This window comes from Garra rufa, chromosome 21 (assembly GCF_049309525.1).
Source record: "Garra rufa chromosome 21, GarRuf1.0, whole genome shotgun sequence".
Taxonomy (NCBI): domain Eukaryota; kingdom Metazoa; phylum Chordata; class Actinopteri; order Cypriniformes; family Cyprinidae; genus Garra; species Garra rufa.
The window spans coordinates 36,566,874-36,584,176 of NC_133381.1; the positions used below are offsets into that span (position 1 = coordinate 36,566,874).

A 17,303-nucleotide genomic window follows, 5' to 3' on the forward strand; every position below is an offset into this window, starting at 1 on the left:
TATAATAAATGATTTTTTTTTTTTTTAGATTTAGTATCACCATATTAAGTGATAGGCAATGAAAAACACCTTATGAAAATTTAAGAAACATTACATTGTTTTAAAATATAGGTGAGTATGTGAACATATTGAACTATAATAATCATTTTAATTGTGTGTATAATTGTATATGATCAGTTGTATATATTATTTTTGTTTCAGTTTTGTAGCCTGTTTTTTGCCATACATATGATTCTATAATGTTTCATCTGCTTAAATGTGGATTTTACAGAATAAATGTCTCTTGCATTTTTTTCAGAGCATGCCAGAGTGTCTTTGAGGAGCAACACGCCGCATTATCAGTAAGCATGAGCTGGGCTGTAGAAGAGTGGAAGGATGGCCTTCCTGCAAAGGCCTTACAAAAGATCCGAGAGATTGAAGCGCAACTTGACAAGTTAAAGAAAGAAAGACAACAGAAGCAGTTTCAGCTGGATTCTCTAGAAGCTACGTTGCAGAAACAAAAGCAAAAGGTCAGTTACCTAAGAAATAGTGGAGTACATTTCCTCCCTAGCATCTTAATGAATGTATTTAAATTTGCATCATGCATGTATTGTATTTCCCTCCAGATGGACAGTGAAAAAAGTGAAGCATCTGCCCTTAAGAGAGAGAATCAGTCTTTGGTAGAATCTTGTGAAGGTCTGGAAAAGACTAGACAGAAACTTACACATGACATCCAAACGAAGGAGCAACAGGTGAACTATTTGGAGGGTCAACTCAACTCGTCCAAGAAGCAGATTGATAGATTAGAACAAGAGATCAAAAAGTAAGTGGATAGTGTGTAATACTTCATTTTGTGTTTATTCTGTTAATTTAATCATTATTATAATATTTTTCTGGCTTAATTTGATCTTTTTTGTTCAGGTACAAGCATGATTTGGAACGGTCCCAAACTTCACACTCTTCAGAAATCCAACAGTTCAGTACGCCACAGAAAACCTTTGCAACCCCTGCAACACCTAATCATTGGCAACAGGGTAAGATTTGACTTATTGAAAGCAAAAATGTAATTCAAAATGGTGCAACACACGTTAACACTGCAATATTGCATTTTCAGACTCAAAAATGAGTGATCTACAGGAAAAGTACAATCGCGAGGTTGAGGAGCGGAAAAGGTTGGAAGCTGAAATCAAAGTCATGCATGTAAAAGTAAGTAAAATGCTTTTTTTTTTTTTGTGAAAAGAGCCTTGTTGCTAGTTATTATATTAATTTGCTAAACAGTAATAATGCATTCTTTTTTTCTTTTTTGTAACGCTTAAAGCTTCTGAACCAGTCTGCGGTGAGCCATAAAGACATTGCAAGACAGCAGGCAGGGTCCTCAATTTTCCCTTGGCAGCAAGACCAAACACACAGTCATCAGTCTTTGCCTGTGATGGAGACACCCTCTAGGAGAAGAAACGGACCCTCTGGGATGTCCTGGTCTTATGATGACACACCAATAAAGCCCCAACAGCAGTTCGCATCAAACACCCAAAGTGACACAGCTGGATCACAGCAGATGGAACAGCTTAAGAATATGAATCAAGGTTGGTCTGACCTTACAGATGGATTTATTTTCTATTATGTAAATGAAAATTTGCTTTTGAATACTGCACTACAATGATAATCTTCAAATGCCTTAAGGTAACACATTTTGTTTTCTCTTTTTCTTATGCTGCTCAGATCTGAGGTCAAGGGTTTCTGAGTTAGAGCTCCGTCTTCAGGCTCAGGAGAAGGAAATGAAAAATCAGATCAATAAATTCAGTGAAATTCAAAGTCAACTTGAAATGGCCAGGAAAGATCTGACAGAGAAGGACAAACTCCTCAGCAAATCCAGAGATGAACTCACAAAGGCTACAGGGCAGTATGAGCAGTCCTTTTCTAAGGTAATGTACCGTAGGTCAGCTTAATGTGTTTATATTTTATTATCTCATCCTTTAAGTTATGTTATATTAATATATTTTGTATACAGTGGCCCTGGAAAGTATTTGGAGACTTGAAAACACTTTAATATATTTTAATAAGGACATTAATATATTTTATGTCCGTAACACTTATTTTAAAGCTAACATTAGTACACTTTTAGAAAAATCATAGCGCAAAACTATTTTTAACTGTTTTGCTTTAAAAGCATGGTTGTTGAAAATAATTGCTACATGCCGTGATATTGTAAATTTATTATATTTTATGTATAATATTTTAAGATATTCAAATATTAGGTGTCCTGTTTTAGAGGCCACTGTTTGTATTTTTTATGTTGTGTTGTGCAGTCATTTGGTTGAACAGTCGGTTATGTCATGTGAATACAGTAGGTAATCTTTGGTTGATTTGGCTTCTCAGTGTTCATCCCTTGAGATGAAGCTTAAGCAGGTTACAGAGGAGATGAACTGTCAGAGACATAATGCTGAAAGCGTGCATCGAGCCCTGGAACAGAAAATCAAGGACCAGGAGAGAGAGAGTCAAAAGGTCTTGTCTTACTGTCAAATATAATCCATTTAATATTTGTTTTATATTTCTGAATGCTGGATGACTTATAACTGACAAATGACTCTTGCTTATTTCAGGAACTTGCACAACTTCAAAGCTCCCATCAAGCTCTTGATCAGCAATTTAACCAGGTGAAAAATAAAATGAGTATGGAGATCCAGCAAGCCAAAAAGGACCACAATGTTTTGCAGTCAGATATGGATAAGGTAATTTGGAAATTCAGTTATGAATAACGTTTTAGGAATGTTATGACTAACAAATTTCAGTTCATTATATTTCTCTCTTTGTTTCTTTTCAAATGCCTAACCCAAGCATGTATATTCACAACAAAATGTCATTGGTTTCAAAGGTAACTGCTCTAAAGAATCGACTGGAGAAAGATTTGGAGGAGCTGAAACAAAAACTTCTCAGGTCTGAACAGGCATTACAGGCTAGTCAAGTGAAGGAGACAGAGCTAAAGAAGAAATTTGATGTAAGTTCTCTGTGTATCTGTTGAAGATAAGATATTAGTTAACTTGTTTTCATTTAATAATAACAAATTTTACTTTATAGACCATGCAAAGCATGCCAGCATTTAAATGTGTTGTTTATCCTCATCCTAGGAGATGCAGAGAGAGAAGAATACTCTCAGTTGTCAGTTAGATCAAGGAATGAAAAGGGTCAAACAACTTGAAGAGGAAAAACAAAATATTGAGCAAAACCTTGCCAAAAACCGTACAATGGTGGATGATTTAAAAGGTATGTTTGAAAAATTAACAAAAATATACCAGTTAAATGTATTATATTATAAAGTTTTTTTTAAAAGATGATTTAAAAAGGAATCTACAGAAGTACTTCATCTTATCATTTTTACCTGCTACTTTCAGTTAAGACACAAACCCAGAGTGAAGAACTGACTGAGCTTCGCAAAAAAATGGACCGTCAAAGTGCATCATCTGCTCAAGAATTGGAAAATGCCAAGAAAACTCTGGCTGAAACAGAAGCAAAGAATATGAAGACACAGACTGAGTTGCAAAAACTAGTTCATGAAGTTGAACTCAAAACTAATAAGATTTGTGCTATGGAGAAAGAAAATGAAGACCTCAAAATGACCTCAAGTTCCTGTCAGAAAGAAGTTGCTGAGATGAAGAAAGAGTATGAGGCTCTTCTGCAGTGGAAAACCGAAAAGGAACAGTTGATTAATAATGCTGAATCCAACCGTGAAGAAATGCTGAGTAAAATTGCAGATCTGGAGAGCGACAAGGCCAAACTCAATGATGCTCATGATGGTCTCCAGAAAAGGATGCAGGATTTAGAAAATGAGAAGATTTGCCTATCTGGTCAGATTGATTCCCTCAAAGGTGAACTGCTTGTAAAATGTGTGGAGCTGGAGGAAAAAGTTAGAGTGTATGAGGAGCTTCAACAACAGTTTAGTGAGACGCATCAAAAACATAATAAGGAGATGGACAATTTGAAGCAACAAATCACTCAGATGCAGGAGCAGGTGAATGAGCTTGAAACTAAACTGCATCAAGAAAAAAGTAAGGTGGAAGGATTGGAGAAGGCCCATGGTCAACTCCTTGCCGAATATGAAAGTGCTTGCGACCTGGCTAAATCAAAGGACTCTATTATTGAAATGAACAGAACTAAGATTGAGCATCTGCAGGAAACATTTGGCTTGCGAGAGCAGGAGCTAGAGAAATTTAAAGAGGAAAAAGACATGTTAGCTAAAGAATGCGAAGATCGCCTTGTACAAAACAAAGAGCTGGAACAGGAAAAACTGAATGTGGAAACATCCCTTCAGGAGGTACTTGAGAAAACTGCCCACTTGGAATCAGTCCTAAAGTCTCAAAAAGATTTAAATGCAGATATCCAAGGAAAGTATGATGATCTTTCAAAAGTCAAAGAAGATCTATCTGAGAAAGTTTCTTTAGTGGAAAAGAGGGAAAAAGATCTTGTTCTTGAAGTTGAATCTCTGCTACAAAAGAATAAGTCCTTATGTTCTCTTGAAGAGCAGTATAATTGTCTTGTTTCTGAGGCAGAAGAAACCAGAAATTCCCTGGAAAAAGTAAAGGAACTTCAAGTTCTGACCGCCACTGACTTGGAAAATCAGAAGACAATAACTGAGAATCTTGCAAAAGATATAGAAGAAGAAAGAAGGAAGGCTTCAAGCTTGGAGCATAATAATGCACAACTCAAAGTGAAACAAGAGGAGGTTGAAAATAAAGCCAATGATCTAGCTGAGAAGTATGAAAGCCTTCAGACATTCCATGATGTTGTTTGCCAAGACAAAGAAAATCTTCTTAAACAGGTTTCAGAAATGACAGGAGCACTTGCTGAAAAAGATGCACTGGCAGAAAAGATTGTGTTAATACAAACTGAGCTTGAAGCCTCAAATCATTTGTCCACCATACTAAAGAATTCACTAGAAAGTCTTCAGAAACAGTTTGACTCCTCTGTAGAGCTGAATTTAAATCTGGAAAAAAATTTACAAGGCATATCTGAAGAAAAAGCATTGTTAGAGACAGATATCAAGGAGCTCACTGAAAGACATAACAAGGAATCTGAAGATCATGTCTCTGAAATGGAAACTCATCTTAAAAAGCAAAAGAGTTTAGAGGAGCACATCAGTGTTCTTGAGGCAGAATTACAAAGCAAATGTCTAGAGGCCAGAAATGCTTCAGAAAAGCTGGAGGAGGCTGCTCTTGAAAAGGTAAAGTTAAAGCAAGATCTGGACTTATCTAAGAACCAACTCAAGGAGGTCACTGATTTCTATCAGAAAGTTGCAAAGGAACTTGAAGACTTGAAACAAAGTGCATCTACACATGAGCAGGAGATAAAAAGTCTCAAAGCTGCTTTGGCAGATTTGAAAAGCCAAGAAGCTGCAAAATCATGTGAGATTGAAACGTTGAAAGAAAAACTTCAGGAGACCCAATCTGAGCAAGCTAAATCATTAGAGACACTGAACGAAAAAAATATTAACTTGAGCAAAATCAAAGTACAGCTTGAGATGTTGCAGATGGATCTTGAAGATAATGAAACCTGCATTAATTCATTTGATGCACAAGTAGAGGCACTGCAAAGCAACATCAGTGTTCTTGAAGCAAAGTTAGGTGAGAGTGAGGCACAGAGGTCCATCCTAAAAGAGGAGCTTGAGTACGTGAAAGAAGACTATGCAAAGAGTGCACTTGAAGTTTCACAGCTATCTGCATGTTTGGAGGAAACGCAGAAAGAACAACAATCCAGTTCTGCATTAGTCGCTGAGTTGGAGTCTTTACGTGTAACCAATGAAACACTTAAACTTTCCCTAGAGCAAGAGAACTGTAAGCAAGTGAACCTTGAAGCAATGTACAACAATCTTATGGAACAAAAAATTAAATTGGAATCCAATATTAAGGAATTAAAAGCAGATGCTCAGAATTCCCAGAAGCAAATAGAAAAATTAAAGCAAGAAAATAATTATCTAGTATCTCAGATTGCAGAACAGCAAACTTGCATAGAACAGCTTCAATCTGAGAAGATTCTCGCAGCAGACACACTAAAAAAAGAGCAAACTGCAGATGAGAATGACCAAGATATTTGCGAAATGCCATTTGCGAACACATCTATTTTGCCCTTTGAAGAAGATATTGCTGTCCTGGCCATTTCATCACCTGGAGAGCATCTTGATTCACAAGAAGAGGCTCAATCATCCTTGTCATCAGATGAGGATGGCAAACACATACCGCTGAAAGAGCAAATGCAAAATACATCCAGGGAGCTTGAGGAGATGTCTCATATTCTTAAGGAGACTGTCAGAACTATAGAGGAGCAAACAGAAGTTCAAATAGAGCAACTCAAATTACAGCATGCTGAAGAGCTCCAGAGAATGGAGGAGCAAATGCTCAGTATCAGAAATGAGTTAGAGGCCAAACTCAGAGAAGAAAAGCAACACACAGAGGTCTTGTCCTCACAACTGGAGACAACCATGCAACAACTACAGGAATTGGACCTTGCATCATCCTCCTTGCTGGCTACAGAAACCTCCCAGGTAATCTCAGATGTTTTAAATTTTGAGTTTATGCATAAAATCAGTTAATTGGTGTATTTAACTTAAAGTAAATTGATCAAGACTAACTTTGATCTGCACATTTTTACAATAGCACCAATACAAAATGAATAAGAAAATAACAAATGTAATAACCTTTAAATCGCTGTCTTTTGAAAATGTCCCTTGGTCAAATATAGGTTTAAGGCACTGCTTATATCAAAAACTATTTGATTTAATTTCTTAATTTCTTCCGATCTCATCAGGAATTGGACAAAATGACACATGAAGCACAAGAGAAGAACATAATGCATCAACCTGAACAGACAGATTCCACTCCAGAAATTAGCCCGGAAAGTGAAAAATCACTTGTGGAACTTGAAACACTTAAGGAAATTCTAAGAAAGCGAGAAGCGGAGCTTGTTCATTTGCAGTCCCAGTTTGAAGTCTTGGAATCTGAAATGGCAGTTAGAAAAGACTTGTGCTCAGACTTGGAGGGCAAAATTCAAGAAATGGAAATAGAAAAGACAAACGTCACAGACAAGTTGACATCCATCAGTCAAGAAAACCAGAAAATGAATAACCATACTGAAGAGTTAACAGAGGAAATTGATTCATTGAGACTTCAGTTGCAGACCTCCAAATACCAGCTCTCAGATGTTATGGAGATGATGGAAAGCTTAGAAATGGCAAAAGGTGAGTGGAATGAGAAGTTTTTCCAGATTGAGAGCGAACTAAAAAGAGTGCGTTCGGAGAAGGCCAATTTAGAGAAGCATATCCTGTCCATGGAGGCTGACATAGAAGAGATGCAAGAACAGAAACAGAAGCAAGCGGCAGAGCTTGAAGCAGCTAGAAGGACAAATTGCAGCCTTGAACAACAACTTAATATAACTATGGCAGAAGGTGGGCGACTTAAAGAAGAGCTTATTTTGTGTGCTGATGAAAGGGAAAGTGAAAATCTCTCCTTAATGAAGTGGAAAGAAAAGGCTGAGCTTCTGGGGAAGAGAGAGACTGATACACGAGACCTTATAAAAGAGCTAGAAGAAGACATTAGGATGGCGAAAAGACAAAACGAGGTTACATCTAACCAAATTGATGCGCTGCTGAAAGAAAAAGAGCAACTCATTCAGCAGTCTCAAAACCTTGAGAATACAGTGGCTCTTTTGAATGACGACAAAAAAAATCTGTTGAGTGAACTGAATAGTTTAAAGAATAATGAGAATTGTGCTTCAAGAGAGTCTGAAAACATGTCTTCCAAAATCCTTTCACTTGAGCATGAGAATATCAGGCTGTCCCAGTCACTTGAGTCATCCCTTTTGGAGAAAGGTGAAATAGCTTCTAGGTTAATTTCCACACAGGAGGAAGTAGCTCAGATGAGACGGGGCATTGAAAAACTGAAGGTACGAATTGAATCTGACGAACGGAAAAAGAACCACATGAGTCAGCTGCTCAAAGCTGCACAGAGAAAGGCAGATGTTCTTCAGGACAACATTGAAAAGCTTGAAAGAGAGAAAGAACATTCTGACCAGAATCTAGAGGATGCCATTCTTCAAGCAGAGACTGCCAAAGCTGAACTCGAAGAGGTACAGGCTGAAACACAAGAGCTTACCAAGAAAATTGAAGAGATGGTCAGTGAGCTGAAAGATCTCAAGGAGGAGAAGTGTAAACTTGAGCAAGAACTTCAACAAAAGAGCAACCTAATTGGAGAATTGCAGTTGTCCATTCAAGCAACTTCTGAAAAGCTTAAATCTGTGGAAGAGGCAACCGTGAACCAGCAACAAATGATTGCAGACTTCCAATTCAAAGTTGGTGCCATGGAGGAGGAACTTCAACTCTGTCGAACAGAAGTAATATCGAAAGAACAGAAAGCACAGGATTTGACCTCTCAGTTGCAGTCTTTGCAATCTGAAAACAAAGAGTTTGCACAGAGAGTCCTTGAATATGAAAGGTGCCAAGCAGAGCTTGATTCATCCAACCAGCTGCTCTTGAATGACTTTGAAAACAAGCAGCAGCAGCTTATCAAAGAAAACACACTACTTCAATCACAAATAGCTGAGCTGCAGGCTCTATCTTCTATTCAGGAAGAGCGAGATGAATTGAAAAAGGACAAGGATGAATTGCAGTCTACTATTGTGCAGTTGAAGGAGACATCACAGATGCAGTCTACCAAGATAGAGGTATTGCAGACAAGTGTAACTACTTTGGAGAATAATATCCAACAGCTGGAGAGCCAACTTGATGCTATGAAGCTCATGAACTCTGAACTAACAGAAAAGGTATTTCATGTCACCTTAAAGCTGTTCTCCTACTGTATATTCTCCTATTGTTTTTATTTCACCTATTAATTTGTTCATATTCTTTTCAGTTTAATGCACTGCATGAGAGCAGTTTACACCTCCAGACACAACATCAGCAAGAACTGTGTGAGGCAAGAGAAAGACAGAATGCTTTGGAGATTAATCAAAATCTACTGACCTGTCAACTGCAGGAGTCTCAAAAACAAATCGAAACATACAAGGTAAGAATCCTCCTTCAGTATATTTTACACTGCCTTCATGAATGTGCATTCTCTGCTTACACTCTATTTTCATTGCACATTCCAGCTCAGCTTGGAAGCACTGACAACAGAGAAAGATGGCCTACGGAAAAATGTATCTGGAATTCAAGAAAGTCATGATGTTCTGATAAAGGAAAACAACAGGAGGCATGAGGAGAACCTGAAACTTGTACAGCAGCAGGTGGGCAGATGTAACATTGCAACAATGTGCTTTTTTATGAGAGCAGCACTGTGCATTCTAGCAAGAGGTGTTATGGTAACAGATCATAATAGCACGAGAGCAATTTCTTGTTGTTGTTGTTTGTTTTGTTTTTTATTTTCGTGAAGTGTTGAATTAATTTGAAGCATTTCCAAATAACAAAAAGGCACAGTATCAAGAATGCTTATTCACCAGAAGCTTGATTTTAATGCCTAAGCTTTTATGAAACATTAACAAACACATTAAAGTGACAGTAAACGTGTACGTTGTTAAAAAAAGAACAATTTTATATATAAAAAGTGTCACAGTTACACAAACTATTTTCAACAGTTGAAATAATACAAAATATTTCTTGAGCAGCAAACCAGTGTATTAGAATGATTTCTGAAGGATCATGTGACACTGAAGATGGAGTAATGATGCTGAAAATTCAGTTTTTCCATCACAGTCATAAATTCCATAACTGAATTTGATCAGAAGTAGTTTTATAATCAAACATTTATTTGTTTCAACAGCATGAGATGGAGCATAATGGACTAAAGGAAGAAATTAAAGCAGTTGAAGAAAAGGCGGCACAATATCTATCAGACCTCAATAGCTTTAGGTCTCAAAATGCACATGTGGATTCTACCTTAAAGGAGTTACAAAACAAATTGGAACATTGTGAAAAAGAGAAGGTATTGTTTTTTTCTAGTCCTTTTTATTATGTTTTTTTTTTCTATACAGTTGTCATTCTGTATTTAAGTTTTAGCCAAATAATCATATTCATTGGTCTCTGTCCCTGTAGGCAGAGTTAGACTCAAAGGTTGTGCGCTTGTCCAAAGAGAAGGACAATGCTATGAGTAAGATCAATTTGTGGATGAAGTCTTGCAAACAGCTGGAGAGTGAGAAGCAAGAGCTTCAGGAAGAACTTCAGCAGAAGGGACAACAGATAGCAGCACTGCAGGCCTCAGAGAAACAAGGTATGGACAAAACTCAAAAGATAACAAATATAGTATGTAAATGTATAGAATTATGCACTCTGTCCATTTTATGTACATGTATTTGAACAGCATCTTTCTTGTCAACAGGTCATGCTGGCAGCAGTGACTCCATTCAGGAAGAACTACAAGAGCTGAAGGAAGCTTTGGAGGAAAAGAGTCGTGAGGCGGATGAGAGCATGGACCGCTATTGCAGCCTCATGGTCAGAGTTCACAAGCTGGAAGAGACCAATGAAAGCCTCAAAAACCAGCTCAAGCAGTTGAGCACCCAGACAAAGACACCCAAAACCAGGAGGTCTATCAGGTCCGAGAAGAGTGACCTGGAGAACAGTAAACCTGTGGAAGACAAAGCAAATGTGCCAGCAGGAAAGAGACCCAGAGCAGTAGATGACACTCCTAACAAAGCTCAGGAAGCCTTGCACAGTATCACCAAGAGACTGAAAGCTGCAGCTGCCACACCTAAAGCCACACTAGATGTAGAAGATGAGGATTTCAAACCAGAGGGTTTGCCCGAACTTGTTCAGAGAGGTGAGAGGTCATTACAACTTGTAAAAATAGCAACCAATGAGATGTTCCTTTCATTGTGAGAGCTTTATTGACATCACTACATCACTTCTTTCTGTTTAGGTTTTGCAGATATTCCAATTGGAGAGATGAGTCCATTCATCATTCGCAGAACCACAGTACAGCGCTGCAGCCCTCGTCTGGCCGCCCAAAAGACTGCTGCTCAGCAGAGCTCAGTTTCAGCAGAACATTCAGTGCAAATCTCCAAACAGACAGCAGAGGGCAGAACGTCAAACACTGTGAGTAGAACTGCCTCTGTCTATTTCCTGCAACCACAAACATTTAAAGTGAACAATGAAGAAACTTGTTATTCTCATATTCAATATTAAGCTTTTTTTCCTCGAAATAAGTGCAAAATATGATGCAAAATGATGACAGTAGTATTGATTTCATGAACATTTGTGACCCTGGACAACAGAACCAGTCATAATGTTTAGTTTGTCTGAAATTGAGATTTATATGGTTATGGTTTGTTAGGATGGGACAATATTTGGACGAGATACAACTATTTGAATATCTGGAATCTGAGGGTGCAAAAACTAAGTATTGAGAAAACCACCTTTAAAGTTGTCCAAATGATGTTCTTAGCAATGCATATTACTAATCAAAGATATATTTATGGTAGGAAATTTACAAAATGTCTTCATATGATCTTTACCCTATATCCTAATGATAATTTTGACCCATACAATGTATTTTTGGCTATTGCTACAAATCTACATATGCTATTTAAGATTATTTTAAAATTATATTTATTAAAGGTCTCAGATGGGCCTTATATAATGATTTGTTTGTTTTTGAAAAACAAAAGCAAAAAATCAGTAAGCGTCCAACAGTATTAGCCATACAGTAATAGCAAATTATTTCAAATGGATAGTTCACCCAAAATGAAAATTCTGTCATCAATTACTCGCCCTCATGTCGTTCCAAACCTGTAAGACCTTTCATCTTTGGGATCTGATAGCTTTCTAACCCTGCATAGACAGCAACGTGACTGACACGTTCAAGGCCCAGAAAGGTAGTAAGGACATTGTTAATATAGTCCATGTGACTTCAGTGGTTCAAGACTGACACCGAAGAACAGAAATTGTTGAATAAGGGATTTCATCAAAAAGTATCTTAATTTGTGTTCTGAAGATGAATGAAGGTCTTACATGTTTGGAATGACATGAGGGTGAGTAATTAATGGCTAAATTTAAATTTTTGGGTGAACTATCCTGTTAAGAACAAAAATGAGGGAAGGGAATACCAACCATGTATAACATTAAAAACTTGTGTAGCTGAAAACGTTTAGTCATTCTTCTATCCACAGGAGGGCATCATAGACCCTCAGAAAAGTTCTCTGCAGTCTTTAGTTAACTCATTTGTACTGCTCTTAAAGTTACCGACCATGAAAGCATTTCCAAATGAAACTCTGCATGACATTTCAGATTAGATGGAAAGATGTTAAGTGCCCTGAAGCATTAAAGCTCTCCTGTCAGCTTTTGACTTCCTCTGAAGTTCTAATCATGTCACCTTACCCCAGGTCACCATTTCCTGGAGATTTTCCCAGTTATTCTTTAAGAATTCAAAGGGAGGCAAGACCTCATGCTGTAGAGTAGCTTTTATGTCCCAGATATACCATTCACCACCTCGAATACCTGATTCAGGATGTAGTTAAGCTTTTATGAAGGCTGAAATACTGCATTCCTGCTTCCATGTGTCAATTTAAAAACAAAAATACTCTGGGTTCAGTACAAAGTAAGCTCTATCTGCAGTGCTTGTGGCATGGTGTTGAGTAGGCTACCACAAACATTGATTTCATCACTTTTTTTGTTTAAACAAAAAAAGAATTTGAGTTCTAGTGAGGTACTTAAAGGAGAAGTTCACTTCTACAACAAAAATGTACAGATAATTTACTAACCCCTTTGTCATCCAAAATGTTCATGTCTTTCTTTCTTCAGTCGTAAAGAAATCGTTTCTTGAGGAAAACATTTAGGAATGTTCTCCATATAGTGGACTTCTATGGTGCTGGCGAGTTGAATTTAAAAAATGCAGTTTAAATGCAGCTTCAGAGGGCTCTAAATTATCCCAGCAGTTAGGGTAGGTCGAAAAAAAACCCATCTCAATTTCTCTTCCAACTTCAAAATCAAAATGAGATGGGAGTTTTTAGACATACCCTAACTGTATTGAACCAGATTATGCATGCATATCGCAGAGGTAGACATTTAAAGTGTCACAACACCCCCCTGTTTCAGAGGTGCTTTTTCACACCTCTGGTTTAAAAAACTTTCTGAAAAGGGGCGGTGTTCACTGGGGATAAGGGGTGGGGTACAGTGTGGAGACAAGGCAGAGACTGCATTAAAGTGGGAGTGACTAAGTGAATAAATTCAGCTAATTTGCACACTGACAATGCAAACACACGCACGCCGAGAGCAGCAGCTACAGCAGTTCTGAGAGCAGTGTGGAAGTGGAGGACTTCTACCCACCAGAATCCCCACACTTAGATCAAAGTGATGACAGTGCAGGTCCACTGCCTTATCCGTTTGAACCTTTGGACCCTCACTCGCATACACAAGAACACAAAGACGAACCAGATAGAAGTGTCACACTTATAGCGTTTTTTTATAATAGTAAATTAACAATTCTAAGTTTATCTTGTATATATGAATGCTACAAAAGTAAAGTTGACCATTTTTGTTTCGCAGACACTCTATATCTAGTTTGAAATTAATGTAATACATGTTCATCATGTTATCTAATAATAGGTGTTCGTGTTCGGAGTCAGAAATGAGCAGCACAGTAATTACTGACACTATCATTTATATATAACGTTTGTGTATATAGGCCTATATATAAAATACATATGTATATTATTTTGAAGCAAAATAAATGAGACTCAAACATTATTAACAAACGTGCGTGTTTATTTGAGCACTTCCGACAGTGAACAAGCAGCCTACAAAACGGTAAAATATTCAAAGAAATAAGAAAATCGCATAAATAAGAATGTTAAATAGGCTATTAAACAAACATTCGTTGCAAAAACTACTAAAACCTCGCCCGGACCTTGTCTGAAAGCTCATCAGAATTACTGGCCCGAATCCGACTGGAACTTTTTCTCTTCCCCATTACACAGCTGCTGTTTTAATAGCAAAGAGATTACATTTATTTTCGTTTATTTAGTTTATAAAGTTAATTTAGAAATATATTTGGAACACTTTTTATTTGTTAAATTCAAGTTTTTGTTTTTTAAAGTAACGACCAAGCGGCCAGCGACAGACAGATCAATTTATCCCTCTCAAGTCATCACGATTTAAATTTAGATCCACAGATATAAAAAACTTAAAGCCTATCACAATATTAGTTTGATCGTTTAACCGAGTTAAATGTGTGCTATTGGGTGCATATCCAATCGTTTGTGCGGAGAGTGAAAGCTGGAGCGCACTTTGCAGAAAATGAAGGCGCCGGTGCGATGTGAAGCTTCATTTTGCTTATAAAGGTAAGAGTAATATATCATCCGGAACTGTAAAGAAATAATAAAAAATAATTATTATAATTATTAGCTGTAGGCCTAATCCATAAAGATGCATTTAGGCATTAAAGGAGCGTCCAATGAGCAGATGGCCAGTCAGGATCGTCAACTTTTCCACCCGACACATTCATGGTTATTTTTGCTGGGGCTTTGCGGCCAGCTTTAGCCTTTTTTTACGAGTCCCCAATTCCAAAAACTGTCCTGTACGAAATGTTCCTTACAGACAAATTTGCTGTGTGTTTTCGTAGGACTCTTTAAACCAGCAGCGTGCCGCCAAACTGTAGCTCTGGTTGCGTCGAGGGGAGACGAAAACAATTCTTTTGTTTTGTCACAGTGAAGAAAGGCACAAACATGAACCATGACTCTGAAACACCAAGCCAGCTATAACGTAAACTGACACAAGTGCTACTGTCCAATGCATAAATACTGCAAAAGCTCATGCAAAGCACGGTGCGGAGATTGGATTAGACGAGTCCTTTGTCATGTATAATGTTACACTGCTCATTAATAATGCTTTAAAGGGGGCGTCAACCCAATGACGTAAATAGGTACTGTACAAGCCACGCAGCCAATGAGCGCCAAAAAAAAAACTGCGTCTACGTCACGGCCTCAAACGTAACTTTTAGAACCGGATGCACGAAATGTTCGCAAAAAGCGTAAAAATGACCACTTTCCACTTTGTAATATTTTGTGACGGCTATTACTGTTTTAAGCAGTGTACAACATGTATATATCTGTTAACATCTCAAAAAATGTGTTTTTGGGTTTTGAGTATATAAATTGTAATTTTTTTTTTAGAAAAATAGATGAGACCCTTCTTCCTCCGCTAGGATCATTTAGAGCAGTGATTCTCAACTCCAGTCCTCGGGGCCCACTGCTCTGCACATTTTGTATGTTTCTGAATCTGACACACTCATTTCAGTTCATGGATCTTTCTCCTAACGAGCTGATTATCTGAATCAGGTGTGTTAAATGAAGGAGACATACAAAATGTGCAGAGCAGTGGGCCTCGAGGACTGGAGTTGAGAATCACTGATTTAGAGCCCTTTGAAGCTGCATTTAAACTGCATTTTGGAAGTTCAAACTCACAGGCACCATAGAAGTCACTATATGGAGAACATTCCTGAAATGTTTTCCTCAAGAAAAAGCAATTCTTTACAACTGAAGAAAGAAAGACATGAACATCTTGGATGACGAGAGGGTGGGTAAATTATCTGTACATTTTTGTTCTGGAGGTGAACTTCTCTTTTAAAATAAAAGTACATGATGCTACAATATAAGTGAAGCTTGTAGACCCTCTAAAATTGAACATAGCTAGGGCTTCATTGTAAGTTAAAGTTATAATACTAAAAAAAAAATGCCAATAAAATTCTTTCTACAATGGCAGACCAATCATAAAAAAGCTGAAATTCTTAATGAACAGCTAAACTTCAAGTGAAACAGATGCCAGCCCCTTGGCAGGGTACAGGAGAGGATGAGCAAACCATTAGTCAGCCTGCAGCACAGCCACTTTTCAATTACTATTCAGCAATTTCAGCACTGGTTCTTCTCCTTAAAGTACATACTGGGTGTATGGGTTTGGAGAAGACAGAAGATTGATTGATTGATTACGAAATCTTATATTTATCCATTTGCACTTGTCCACATCTTGACACTTTCTCCAGAGGGGTGTACAGTACGAATTGTTTTCAACTTTGATATTGCTGCTGGGCATTCTTGACAGCCCAGCATTGCTCTGTCTCTCTCCTGACATCATGTTCATGTACTTTTAGGTCCAGGCGCCTAAGGCGATCCAGAGCAATGCGGCTGTATTATCTCCACTCACCAACAGTACACAGAAAAACAGCTGTGAAAGCCCAGTGCCTGCTACAGAGCAGAAAATTAGCAGGCGCTCGCGTGGCTTCAGAAACACCCTGGAGAAACAGGAACGGGTCAGCGCCTCTCCAAAACAAAACGACAACTGCCAAGTTCAGTGATTACTGGGATGCCTTCCGAATTTACTGTTTTTTTTTTTTAAATGCTGTATTTTGTAGAACATTTATGTACTGGCTTTTTAGCTTTGTAAATATTATTCAAGGGCAGCTGTATTATATGTATTTGTTTTCTGTTATATTTCTAATTTCTTCTACTGTTTTAAAGTACAAAATAACTCACATGTTATCCTTAACACAGAAAAGCTGTATCATTTTATTGTATGTATTATATTGACCTAATTTCTTTATCCTTGTTTTAAAAGAAGCATTACAACTAACCACTCTATTTTACCGTATGCCATTGCTTTTTCTTACTACTTTACTAAAGTTCCCTCTGCATTTCAAGTCAGTTTGTTTGTGTGCTTCTGTTCTCTATAAGTGGCCTTTTTGCTGTTTACTCGTGCAAGAATTGCAACAGACTTTATTGGTAAGGAATGATAAATTAAGCCCGAATAATATGTAATTAAGCTGTATAATATGTAGAGATTTATCTGCAGACTGTCTAATACAGATGTCTATTTTTAATGGACACATAACGAGCAGGGATCTAATTCTCAGTCAGTTCAGGTACTGACTCAATACTGGTCCGCCCAGGACTCCTAAAATCAATAGCTTTGCTCTTAAACTCAGTCTGAAAATCTCTGCTGTGGTTTGGTTAAGGTTTAATTGAGAGGATTTGAAAGAAAAAGCCAGACTTGTTATATTATGTGATGACAACGAACAGCGGGCGTTTCATCATGACTACCTCAAAATTTGTTCCCTAAAATGCATACTTATTAATGTCAATCCATTAACCGCAAAAGCTGCTTTTATGTCGAGTTTAGTTTAACTATATTTAGCCGTCATCTTGTCTTCTCAACTCTTATTTCAATTAAAAAAAGGTCTCAGTACTATTTTTTATAGTTTTAGTTAAAGCAGACCTATTATGGACAAGTCTCAGGTGTCCCCAGAATGTATCTATGAAGTTTCAGCTCAAAATAATGCACAGATAATTTATAACATTTTTGA

The 17,303-nt window shown here is 37.5% G+C and overlaps 1 protein-coding gene across 1 annotated transcript; it reads left to right on the forward strand.

Annotated features, from left to right (window-relative positions):
* The first annotated feature begins 347 nt into the window (after positions 1-347).
* On the forward strand, positions 348-16,640 carry cenpf (centromere protein F). Its single transcript, XM_073826987.1, has 19 exons — positions 348-509; positions 606-802; positions 901-1,013; positions 1,094-1,185; positions 1,298-1,562; positions 1,699-1,901; positions 2,356-2,481; positions 2,580-2,708; positions 2,852-2,974; positions 3,105-3,240; positions 3,369-6,511; positions 6,775-8,784; positions 8,874-9,026; positions 9,112-9,246; positions 9,780-9,941; positions 10,052-10,226; positions 10,335-10,772; positions 10,872-11,047; positions 16,095-16,640. The coding sequence occupies exons 1-19, from the start codon at positions 348-350 to the stop codon at positions 16,296-16,298; spliced, it is 8,142 nt and encodes a 2,713-aa protein (XP_073683088.1). The 3' UTR covers positions 16,299-16,640.
* Positions 16,641-17,303: the final 663 nt, after the last annotated feature.

Excerpts from the sequence above, each read along its gene's own strand:
- cenpf (XM_073826987.1), top strand. The coding sequence starts at position 348 with ATGAGCTGGGCTGTAGAAGAGTGGAAGGATGGCCTTCCTGCAAAGGCC. Across the intron at positions 1,563-1,698 it reads GCTTAAGAATATGAATCAAG|ATCTGAGGTCAAGGGTTTCT; the intron begins GTTGGTCTGACC and ends TATGCTGCTCAG. Across the intron at positions 8,785-8,873 it reads ACTCTGAACTAACAGAAAAG|TTTAATGCACTGCATGAGAG; the intron begins GTATTTCATGTC and ends TATTCTTTTCAG.